The 13097-nt window shown below is 42.1% G+C and overlaps 2 protein-coding genes across 2 annotated transcripts; both read right to left on the reverse strand.

Moving 5' to 3' along the window:
- Nucleotides 1-1179: 1179 nt before the first annotated feature.
- LOC140872945 (uncharacterized) lies at nt 1180-1652 on the reverse strand. Its single transcript, XM_073275871.1, has 2 exons — nt 1646-1652; nt 1180-1562 (listed from the first exon to the last, which is right to left on the reverse strand). The coding sequence occupies exons 1-2, from the start codon at nt 1650-1652 to the stop codon at nt 1180-1182; spliced, it is 390 nt and encodes a 129-aa protein (XP_073131972.1).
- Nucleotides 1653-4239: 2587 nt separating this feature from the next.
- On the reverse strand, nt 4240-5208 carry LOC140872946 (uncharacterized). Its single transcript, XM_073275872.1, has one exon. The coding sequence runs from the start codon at nt 5206-5208 to the stop codon at nt 4240-4242; it is 969 nt and encodes a 322-aa protein (XP_073131973.1).
- Between the last annotated feature and the right edge of the window lie 7889 nt (nt 5209-13097).

The raw sequence follows: 13097 nt of genomic DNA on the forward strand, positions 1-13097 counted from the left end.
TTGACCACGAATAGCGTGGTAAGTGCCGAGCTGTTCGGGTCGGATTAGACTCATATTTTTTTAGGGGAATCAATAGTACCTCCCCCTACTGGTCTAAAAGAAGTATGAAATTTAGACCATGTGGTCTGGTCGGATCCCGAGCCCATGTAAGAACTCTTGTATTAACCAAGTACAAGTAACATTTCCCAACCGAATGGGCTTTTGATGGAGGCAACGAGTGGCGTGGTAGGTGCCGAGCTGGTTGGGCTTTGAATTTGACCACGAAGTGCGTGGTAGGTGTCGAGCTTGGTCGAGATTTTGAGATAACCATAAGTGGCGTGGTAAGTGCCGAACTGGTAGGGCTTTGTTTTTATCACGTATGGCGTGATGTGTGCCGAATTGATCGGGTTTTGTTTTTTGATCACGTATGACGTGATGTGTGCCGAACGGATCGGGCTTTGCTTTTGATCACGTATGGCGTGATGTGTGCCGAACTGTTCGGGCTTTGCTTTTGATCACGTATGGCATGATGTGTGCCGAACTGGTCGGGCTTTGTTTTTTTTTTTTTTTATCATGTATGGCGTGATGTTTGCCGAACGGATCGGGCTTTGCTTTTGATCACGTATGGCGTGATGTGTGCCGAACTGGTCGGGCTTTGCTTTTGATCACGTATGGCGTGATGTGTCGAATTGGTCGGGCTTTGCTTTTGATCACATATGGCGTGATGTGTGCCGAATTGGTCGGGCTTTATTTTTGATCACGTATGGCGTGATGTGTGCCGAACTGGTCGGACTTTGCTTTTGATCACGTATGGAGTGATGTGTGTCGAACTGGTCGGGCTTTGTTTTTGATCACGTATGGCGTGATGTTTGACAAATATATGTAATTTTTTCATTAATAATCTCACAAAACATGTAAAAGAAATAAAAAGGAAATGAACTACTACTATTAACAAAAAACTCAAAAATAATGAAATAACTCACAACCCTTTACTCCCATGGGGTCGGGTGAGGCAGCAGGTCGGACCGGGCCTCTAAGAGTAATATTTCTTCAAGTGTTGAGCATTCCACGGCCGTTTTCCTTATTTTCCTTGTGCATCTTCCAGATAGTAGGCAGCTACTCCTGCCTTCCCCACCACCTTGAAAGGTCCTTCATATTTTGCGTCCAGTTTTCCTCTCTCTCCATGGTGTTGGATTTTCCTCATAACCAGGTCTCCCACTTGAAAGGCTCGGGGTAAACCTTTTTATTATAGGCTCGGGTCATTCTCTTGCGATAGGCTGCTAACCAAACTGTCGCTCTAGCTCGATTTTCTTCAACCAGGTCCAAATCCATGGCCCTTAATTTATTGTTGTCAGGACCGTAGGCTATTATTCGAGCACTTTCCTGTCCAATCTCGGCAGGAAGGACTGCCTCAGTCCCGTACACCATATTGTACGGTGTCTCATCCGTCCCGGACCTTGTTGTAGTTCGGTAAGACCATAAGACAGATGGAAGTTCATCCACCCATTTTTCCTTAGCTGAATCTAACCGGGTCTTGAGTGTTTGAACGATAGTTCTGTTAGTAACCTCCACTTGTCTATTCCCTTGGGGGTAGGCAACATATGTAAAAATTTGTTCAATTTTCATCTGTTTACACCAAGCTTGGACCTTAGAGCCGCAAAAATACCTTCCATTGTCCGATATGAGCCTGCGCGGTATCCCGAACCGGCAAACAATATTTTTCCATAAAAAATTCAAGACTTATTTTTCTGTGATTTTGGCCAGGGGCTCGGCCTCGACCCATTTTGAAAAATAATCAACTACCACCAACAAAAATTTCCTTTGACCCGTACTTATTGGGAATGGCCCAACAATATCCATCTCCCACTGATCGAAAGGACAGGAGGCTACCACCGCCTTCATAAATTCCGCGGGCCTCCACTGTAAATTAGCATGCCTTTGGCAATTGTAGCGTGAGTTGACCAGGACGGATGCATCCTTCTTCATTGTGGGCCAGAAAAAGCCGGCCAGGAGGGCTTTCCGAGCCAAGGCTATACTACCCAGGTGATTTCCACAACAACCTTCATGTATCTCTCGTAGGACATAATTAGCCTCGTCCGGGCCAAGACACTTGAGAAGAGGTTGGGAGAATGACCTTTTGAAGAGTATCTTGTCAACCATCGCAAAACGTAAGGCTCTTTTTTTAATTTCCCAAGCCTTCTTATTATCACTCGGGAGCTCGTTCTTGGTTAGGTATTTGTGTATGTCATACCTCCAATCTCCTTCCAGTACGTCCGCTATTATGTCATCAAGACTTTCAAGTTGGGATATCATCTTTTTACCCTTCAGTCCGGGCTCAAATGGTTCTCCCACGGAACTTGCAAGACGGGCCAATTGGTCAGCCTTTGTATTTTCAGTCCTCGGGATCAACTCCATAATAAGTTTAGTAAAATCTTCTTTGGCTTTGTCTAATTCTTGAGCATATTTTATCATTTTTTTCATTCTTAGTTTCAAACTTTCCTTTACTCTGTTGCATGGCCAGTTGCGAATCGGAATAAAGGGTAGCTCGGGATATACCAAGTTTTTGAGCAGCCTTTAGCCCGAGCAAGAGTGATTCATATTCGGCTTCATTATTAGATGCTCGGAAATCTAACCTTATTGAGATGGTGGTTTCCTCGCCCCAAGGTGATACCCATCTACAAATATCTTCCAATGGTCTTCTTGTTCTAACTGAACAGTCTCTGCTAAGAAATCGGCTAGGGCTTGAGACTTGATAGCAGTTTGGAGTTCAAATTTTATGTCATACTCACTTAACTCTGTAATCCACTTGATCAATATTCCCGATTAATCTGGGTTTGCTGCAATTTTTCCCAAGGCGCTGTTGGTAAGAACAGTGATCTGATGAGATAGGAAGTAGGGCCTTAGTTTTCGGGTTGTAATGACGAGGGCCAAAGCTAACTTTTCCTGTGTCATGTAATTAAGCTCTGCTCCCTTTAAGGCATGGCTGACAAAGTAGACGGGTAAATGATTCATTCCCTCTTTCCTTACTAAGACTGAGCTGGAAGCCCGGGGTGTGGCAGCTAGGTACACAAAGAGCCCTTCGCCCTGAAATGGTTTATTCAATACCGGTAGTTCTCTTAAATATGATTTCAATTCCTGAAAAGATTTTTTGCTCTGTTCATCCCATTCAAAGTTTTTGGTTTTTCTGAGTGCTTTGAAGAAAAGAAAACTTTTGTCCGCCGATCTCGAGATGAACCGAGCCAGTGCAGCAATCCTTCCTAACAGCCTTTGCACTTCGTGAATATTTTTATGTGATGCCATAGAGATAATGGCCTGGACTTTCTCCGGATTAGCTTCAATTCCTCTCCTTGTGACCATGTAGCCAAGGAATTTCCCGGTCTGAACCCCGAATGTAAATTTGCTCGGGTTTAACATTAGTCGATAATCGCGAAGTGTCTGGAATGTTTGGGTCAGGTCGGAAATGAATTGCGCGGCTGTTCAGGTCTTGACCAGGATATCATCCACGTACACCTCAATATTCTTGCCTATCTGTTGTTTGAACACCTTGTCCATTAAACTTTGATAAGTGGCCCCAGCATTTTTGAGTCCGAAGGGCATAACCACATAACAATAAGTTCCTGTGGAGGTGACAAAACTCACTTTATTCTAATCTTCCTTGGCTAAGGGAATTTGATGATATCCCTGATAGGCGTCCAGGAAGCATAACAACTCATGCCCCGATGTAGAATCCACCAGCTAATCTATTCGAGGCAAGGGGTAGCAATCCTTTGGACATGCTTTGTTCAGATCACGAAAGTCCACGCACATGCGCCACTTGCCCAAAGACTTGGGTACCAGTACTACATTTGATAACCAGGTCGGGAAGTATACCTCTTGAATGTGTCCGGCTTTCAAGAGTTCCTCGACTTGTCCTTGAATCACAGTGTCTTTTTCAGGCCCAAAGTGTCGTTTTTTCTGAATAATTGGACGATATTCCTGGATAACGTTCAATTTATGCTCCATTACCTCTCTTCGCACCCCTAAGAGATTGGATACAGTCCATGCAAAGAAATCTTTGTTCTCGTTCAAGAAATTTATCAGTTTTTCTTTGAGGGAGGCTTCTATCGTCCTTGCCACCCTGACTGACCCAGTCGGAGGGCAAATCAAAATTTCTTCGCATTATTCTTCTGCAGTCATAGGGGTATTTTCTTCTAACAAGTTTACTTGCTCCCGGCCTCTAGGCCCGGGTCGGTCATCATGGCCAACCTTGACTGCTTTTTGTTATATCCGTACTTCTTCTACATAGCACTTGCGAGAAATCTTCTGATCTCCCTGAACCTCGCCAATTTCTTTACCCACAGGAAATTTGAGCTTTTGATATAATGCTGATGCTACGGCCATGAAGATAGTCATGGCCGGTCTTCCCAAGATAGCATTGTACGCAGAGGGTGCATCCACGATAATAAAACTGACAATCCGTGTTTTGCTTGTACGGTCCTTTCCCAAAGTAAGCGGTAAATTGATCAGTCCAGTAGGTCGGATGGCATGACCTGTAAACCCGAACAACGATGTCACCACTGGTTCTACCTTATACTCTCCTAAATCCATCTGATTTATGGTCTCTTGAAATAGTACATTGACCGAGCTTTCGAAATCCACAAAAATCCAGGCCACATCGTAATTAGTGACCAGAGCTCGAATAACCAGTGCATCATTATGAGTAGTATCTGACAAGCCCTTAAGATCATCGGAACCAAAAGAAAGGGTCGGGCCTGTTCTAACCATATGGTCGGCTATCTCCATGTTGCTCAATTTCCTACTGCTCGTTTTCCTTGCTCTATTGGAATCTCCATCTGTTAGTCCTCCGAAGATCATGTTAATGACTCCTCTCGCAGGTGGGGGCGGCCCCTGATTGTTACCCGGTTGATTTGGATTCGGGCGCTGAAAGTTGCCCCGTGGTGGCTCGGGTCCTTGTCTGGGTCCTAGGTGTTTGGAACCATCCCGACCCCTCTTATTCGATTGATATCCTCCGTTCTGCTTTTCTATGATGTCTTTTATCCTCGGATTTTGTTGAATTATTCTCTCAATTTCTTGTTCCAATTGTCGACAGTCATTGGTATTATGCCCATACTCATTATGAAAGTCACAGTACTTGTCTGACTTTGGCCTGCGAGGCCCCTGCTTGCTCCACGGGGGCCTTTGTAAAAGTTGTTTTTCTTCGCATATCTGGAGGGCTTGAGTCTTGCTCATCCTTAGGGGGGTGAAAGAGGTGAATTGCCCAAGCAGCTCAGGTCAAGGAACTGGTCCCGCTCTCCGAGACGTGTTAGGAGTTCTAACATTCTTTGGACTCAAGGGCTTGTCCGTCCACCCATTCGACCGGGAAACTTGTATCTCTTCTAAATTCACATATTTTTCCGCCCGAGCAAGCAGCTCGTCGTAAGTAGATGGTGGTTTTTTGATCAAAGATTTAAGAAAATCCCCCATAGCAAGTCCTTGGGTGAAAGAGCTGATGAGCAGATCAGTAGTAGCAGTAGGTACTTCCAGGGCCAAAGCGCTGAACCGTCGAATATATGTGCGCAAATCTTCTTGACCTTGCTGTTTGATAGCAAAAAGACTAAGAGTAGTTGTAGGGTGTTTTTTGCTACTAGCAAAGTGGTGTAGAAAGACCTTGCTGAAATCTTTGAATTCCTTTATATCCCCCGGTCGTAGTAGGTTAAACCATTGCTGCGCTGGCCCAATCAGGGTATTGAGGAAAACTCGGCACTTGATCGGGTCAGAATATTTGTGTAGCAGTGCGGCATTCTCGAAATGGGACAAGTGCTCTTCTAGGTCTCCTTTTCCATCATATTCTCCCACATGTGGGAATTTAAAATTTTTGGGGAGTTCGGACTCCAGTATTTCGGCAGAGAATGGAATATTCCGGACTGGCGTGGCTAGATATCTGGATTGTTTTTTCTTCAAAAGCTCCATCTCTTCTTTCAATTTCTTTATCTCCTCTAATTGTGCGTTCTGATCTGGTGGTGGGGGAGGGAGATTGGCCGCCCTTGAAGCCATTGCCTTTTCAACAGCGGCCGCAACCAGTTGCTCCATCTCTGTATCTACTCTATTCGTGCCAACCATCTTAAATCTGTTTCTTCAAATTCCCACAGACGGCGCCAATTTATGATGTCGAAATTTTCCTTCGGGTTCGGTCTGATAGAGTGAATCTCCAAATCCTCCACAAAGTGGGTCGGGTCGGGCACGACAGAGCTCTGCACAGACAGAAGCTAAAATTAGGGGGCGCCGAAGGTGTTTTCGGCGTGACCCCTCCGATGCCTAAGTCAGTGCTCTCAAGTGAAAAGAGCTTTACTAAAAGTAAGAACAAGAGAATATGCGTGCGTGCGTGTGTGAACAAGAAGTGAATAGAAGAGATGAATGTGTAAAGCCATAGGAAATACTTGTATTTATAGGGGCTTGGAGGGGTAGGTTACCTTGTCAAGGTAGAATATATGTTAAAGTAGGGCTCTAATTAATGAGTTTGAAATCATATCAAATCTTGGATTCATAAGATATTTGTCTTTATCTATTGCAGATCTTCATGTATCCGAGAAGACTAGAAGGTTCTAGATACCGAGCCCATCTTGGGCTCGGGTCGGGCTCCACCCGTACCGGTTAGGGCTCAAGCCCATGAATTTATGATCACGAGCCCATTCCTTAACAGAGTCATCCCAGACTGGGCTTTTCATAAAATAAGACTAGATGGGCCTCACTATATACTTCCAAAAATATGGATTATTGGGCTCGGGTCGGGTTAGACCCGTATATTTTTTAGGGGCATCAACATGCATACTCAATTTGGATATCTCGAATAATACTTCCGTACCTCTCTTAAGGCAGATTCTAGAAGCTCTCCTCTAGGTCCAAGCCTACCATACACCACTACAATACATAATCTAGCATGCCAAACATCAACTAACAGGCTCTAAAAGCCTTAATTAAACTATAGCCTACTCCCTATTTACCATAGGGAACCAAAGTCATACCTTCGTCCGTCGTCAGCCCGCTAATGGAGAATGCCCCACAACTTGGGCATAACCCTGCTGCAAATCCGCAGCTTCAAGCACAGCTCCGCTACTATATCAGACACTGTCTGAATATACTAAAATATATACTTTTTACTCCAACTCTAAAATAAGAGTACCCAAAAGACATTAAAATAGAGCCATATGGGTGAAGAAGAGGATTCTGAACGGCTGAAAATGAGCAAATCTAGCCCCTATTTATAGACGGATAACTGACGACCGTTCTGGAGATCAGACGCAATGTTCTGCACCGTTCAGCCACGTGTCATGATCTCGTCAACACCTATCCAACCAGCAGAACGGACGCAACGTTATCGAGATCGGACGTAACGTTCTGCACTGTCCAGCCACGTGTCATGATCTCGTTGACACCTATCCAACCAGTAGAACAGACACAATGTTCTCGAGATCGGATGCAACGTTCTGGTTCGGATGCAACGTTCTGGTTCGGTCCTTCCGAACTCGTTTGGCTGTTTCTGGACTGTTGTCGTGAAAAATTACTCGCAAGCGTACGAGTGTCAAGTTTTAGTAAAGTGAAAAATAGAGTGTCGATCCCACAGGGAATAATTTGAAAATATTCAATACTTGCAATTATAATAGTCTTAATTTTATTTAGAAAATTACACTTTAGAGAGTTAATGACAAAGTAAATAAATATAGAAAATTGAAAAACGCACACAAACACTATCCTGTAAACATTATCAATCAAAGGAAAATAGTCTAGAGGTTTGATTTCACCTGGTCTCAACTATATTTAATCTCAATCAATCTATTTTCATGAATTCATGTAAATTAATAACCAAGAACACATAGATTATACTATTTCCCTCTCCCGAGTATCAAATAGAATGTATCAATTACAGATCGATTTCAATATCCCTATACAAAATCTACTTGTAATGATATGTGTGAAACAATGTTTTTTTTAAGCTCTATTAAAGTTATAAGCTCTCCCGAGTCAAATAAACAATTAACAGTGTGAATTCTATTGATCCTATTCTAAATCCCCTCTCCCGAGTATCGGATTCTGAATAAATATGACAAATCAATTTATGGCCAGTAAATTGAAAAGACTATCAAACCTAAAATTACAATTAATTTAGAAGAATTCATTCATAAAAATCAACCATTCATAAATATGTCTTGACCAGGCTACATCTACCTCTAGACTTAAAAAGTTTAGTTCATAATAAAATTCATAAAAATATAAATCATATTCAAAAATTCAAACATAATTCAATCTCAAAAGAAAAAAAATAAAGTAAAGATAACAAATCCGAAGTCTTTCTTCCGTGTCCGGTCGAAAAGTCTTCGTCTTCGTTCCAAGCAACTCCAAATCTCGATCGAAAACCTTTTCAACTTTTCTCTCAAGATACTTTTTGTGTAGTATCCGCCTCCCCTCCTCATTAGGTCTGAAAAAATCCTTAAATATACCCTTAAGATTCGTCCAAACACCTTCCAAAAGTATCCAAAATTTTCCAAAATTAAACACAGCACTTCGTAATACAGACTCCGACGCGCGGGCGCACCACAACAGGCGCGGGCGCGCATAGCCTCCTGTGGATAAATTGTTGAGTCACTTCTGTTGACGCGCGGGCGCTCCACTACAGGCGCGGGCGCGCATAGTCGTCTGTCCAAATTTCTTCAAACTACAAACCATCTTCGCTTACTTCGCTCTTTACTTGACTTCTATGATTTCTTTTATCAAACTTTCATTATTTCCTGTAATTCCTGACATCCACAAAAACAACAACATCTTCCACATAATACAGCTCGAAACCAAGCAATTATCCAATAATATCAACACAAATTACGTGCACAAAATGCACTTATCAAATTCCCCCAAACTTAATTGTTTGCTAGTCCCGAGCAAAAATTCATTCAAGCCTCAAACACAAAACACTAACTATTCCACTCAACAAATCAAGACCAACCAAGAAATACTATGAAACAATGGCCTTAGCAAAATATTCAAAAAATTTCATCCAATCATATCAAACTAACATTTTTCAAACACATGTTAGTGACCTCCAGAAATTACAAATCCCGCAGCTCACGTGCAAAATACTCTTATCTAACTCAATTCACACATTCATAGATCATGAGGACTTTAACAGGTGAAAGGATCAAACACATGATAATTACTTCTGAAACCCACACGAAAATCAGGTTATTTCACAAAAGAAACTTGTGTGCGTGTTTCGGTCAAAAATTCATATTCATTACGAGTGTCAATCAATCATCCATAGGCTAGATTCTCGCAACCCTTCTTCACTAGTATATTGGGCAACTGAGACTCGGTCAATAGGACTTAATTGGCTTATAATGTAAGGCCTGGCTCATGGCTACAAATGAAGGATAAGAATTCAAAATAAGGAGTAATTCATATTCATGCTCAATCACGACTCCTTTTTCATTCACAATTTCACTTCTATTTCAATTCACTTCATTTCTTAACTTTTTCACAATTTTCTCAAAATTTTTTTTTTTTTTTTTTCTACTACCTTTTTTTTTTTTCATCTTTTCAATTCATCCACCACACCAATCCTTTCTTCACAAATAAAGCTAGGAGCATACAACATTTTAGCATTCAAATTACTCCCTTAAAGGTAGGAAATAGTGTATAGGTTAATCAGGTAGTCAATGTAGGACCTTGAAATAATGACGAATGGGGGTATACTCACACGTTTACACGCATGCCATTCGATTTTCAATAAGGCACAAACAAGGTACTAGGGATAAAATAGTAGTAGGTAGCTTGAAAGGCTCAAACGAATTCAGAAAAATCGCCTAAATCATTCCTAATCTCAGTTTTTGCCCGTATTTCGCCTCGAAGGGTGTCCGAACTAGTTCTAGACAAACTCAATTCACAAGTAAATCACACAAATTTTAACCAGTGCAGAAAAAATAATCATCAACAGAAAACGATGATTTGCAACTCAGATCACGTACCTAAAGTACTCATGTATATCTTGTGAAAGCTCAAAGGGCAACTAATGATACAATACTTCCAAAAAAAAAAAAAAAATCAAGCCCAAAAATCTCAAGAATTGCCTCATTCACTTCTATGTTTGTATGTTTTAATTCAGACTTAAGCAAGAGCACAGAATGTATAGGGATTCATTCATCTCAGTGGTCTACTGATAAAAATTCTTTTAGTTCAATCATGAAGTAACGCTAAAAAAATTTCATTTGCATCATTGGCCAATGTATTTTCATCTCTTTCATGGTTTCTTGGATGTAACTCACATTCACTCAAAAATTCACCCTTTCACAACCTCACAAACTAATCCAATCTCGCAAATGCATCCCACCACTACACAATACCGAAAACTAACACAATAAACAGAAAAAATAAAACAAAACAAACAAACAGGAATAAAAAAAAACACATTCAACACATTGGAATCATGACGCAAAATCCCCCCCAAACTTGGTACAATCAATGTCCTCAATGATTTAAACAAGAAATAAATAGGACATGTACCGCAAATGACGACCGTCAGTGGTCGTCGCCATCATCACTCATATCATGACTATCCACAGCAGGTGTCGGGTTTGAAGTACCACAAGCAGGTGGCCACTGCGGAAAAGGGGGAAACGGATGAGCCAAACTCGCCGCTTGAGGAAATTGGTGGCTTAATGCACCAGTGAATCCCAGCATATAATCGATGAAAACATCATGTCTTTGCTGAAATTGATGGAATTCTTGACGATGTTGGCGCAAACCTTCCTCAATGGAAGTAACCCGCGCTTCCAAAGAAGCTCGACTAGCAGCAGCTCGAGCATTGAAAGATCTTCTAGCTTCACGTTCTCTTTGTTCACTAGCATATTGGCGGCGAGAGGACGAAGAACCACCGGGTATGAGAGCCGTAGGCTTCAACAACTCTTCAGTCGGGCTTCAATCAACCCCCACTGCTTCACACAAATCAGTAATAATGGAAGGCAAAGCAAGGCCCCCCCTTGATCGACCAGTAAACACATTTTGAATCGTCTCTTGACAGATACGGCCCAAATCCATAGCCATTCCTTCCACGAGGCAATAAACAAGAATCGCCCTTTCACGTGTGACCTCATGATCATGGTCGGTGGGCTTCAGTCGAGCACAGACGAGAGCGTACCATCTCTTGGCATCACTTTTCAAATCAACCTTTCGCAACTTGGAAGGTTTAAAATCACTTCCCAATCTCCACACAGCACCCTCGACACAGATAGATTGGATAATAGCATCATAATCAATGTCCCCAGATCGGTATGCCACATACTCATCATTCTCTATTGGCGGAATCTGAAAGAGAGTATTAATGGCAACTGAATCAAATGGCACCATATGTCCTCTGACTAAAACTTTGAAGTCAACGTGTTTAACTTTCAGATTGGCATAAAACTCTCGCACCACTGAAATAACCGCTTCTTGAGGCTGCTTAACAAATTGAAGCCATTGACGCTGTATCGCCTCATCCCCAACATCGCATCTAATAATTCCATTTGGCTCAAAACCAATGGTAGTGTCAAATCCTCTCTCAGGCAGAATATTCTTAGAAAGCAACTCTTGATAATTTGCTTCGGCCGTTGGATTCCAAAACCGATGATTATCAAAATTAGGGGTGGAAGAAGAAGATTCCCCCAACTTTGTCTTCTTCTTAGGAGCCATAAAGCAAACACTTGGCATGCACAGTAGAAACTTGCAATTCACAAGAACACTTCAACAATCTTGATACCCACAACTAATAATTCCAGTCACCCCACCTCTACACGTCAATGAAACACTACTACAATTGATTCACCCCACGAAATGACAAATCCACTCCAAAAGCTCCGTCTAGTTCAAGAACTCAATAACCAGAAAATTGGGCACACACGTGAACAGAGAGCTTACCACTGGAGCAAGAGAAAAATCTACAATAACCCAGAAATGTATAGCCTTGCACCAAGCGTGATGCCTCACCTGTGACGAGAAGTTAGAGATTAGAAGAACGAAACTTTATAAGGTAGAGAGGAAGAATTGAGAGAAGAGAACAAAAATATAGAGATAAAAAGGGAAAACAATTACAATAGAAGAGGAAAAGGAAAGAAAAGCGTAATCTTGGAGAGAAAAGATTTGGAAGAGAAGGAAATATAAGGTAAAATGAGAGAAGGGGAATGAGAGAAAGAAGGGAAAGAAATCGGGCAATATGATTCTTCGGGGCGGGCGCGCATAGAGCCCTGCTCATGTTATTTTATGCGTATAGCGACGCGCGGGCGCGCTCGAGTGACCGGCGCCCGCGCATAGCTCTCTGTAGAACTGCACTTTTGTGCATTGAGTTCGGGCGCGGGCGCTCCACTACAGGCGCAGGCGCGCATAATCGACTGGACCAGTGACGCATTTGGAATTAATTCCTGAAAATGAAATAAAGGAAAAAAATAAATAACTAACAAGGAACTGACAAAATGCAAAGCAGAGACTGAAAATATAAAATTAAAACGAAAAGGACCAATGGGTTGCCTCCCATTTAGCGCTTGTTTTATAGTCCTCAGCCGGACTTGCACCAGTATTAAGCCGGGTCTGTGAGGAGAGTACTCTCAGTACTTCTTACTTCAGTACCATAATAATGTTTCACCCTTTGCCCGTTCACTTTGAATATTCTTCCATCTGTACATCGCAGCTCAATCGCACCGTGCGGATATACCTTCTCCACCATAAATGGTCCAGACCATCTGGACTTCAATTTTCCTGGAAACAGTTTTAGACGTGAGTTAAATAACAATACTTTCTGACCTGGTTCGAATTCGCGAGGTATAATGTTCTTATCATGCCACTTCTTTGTTTGTTCCTTGTAAATCATGGCATTCTCATATGCATCATTTCGAAACTCGTCCAATTCTGTCAACTGTAATTTACGTAACTCCCCCGATGCTTCGATAGGCAAAAAGCTTCTTCTGTGGCTCAGGTAGTAAATACTTTACAGGAAAGGGGTGCCATGGACTACACTATTGTCGTAGTTATCCATATTCAGCTTCTTGACTGCCCAAAATGCTTTATGCTCTAACTCCAAGGGCAAATGACATGCCTTACCGAACACCAACCTATACGGTGAC

This window comes from Henckelia pumila, unplaced genomic scaffold, assembly GCF_033568475.1.
Source record: "Henckelia pumila isolate YLH828 unplaced genomic scaffold, ASM3356847v2 CTG_517:::fragment_1, whole genome shotgun sequence".
Taxonomy (NCBI): domain Eukaryota; kingdom Viridiplantae; phylum Streptophyta; class Magnoliopsida; order Lamiales; family Gesneriaceae; genus Henckelia; species Henckelia pumila.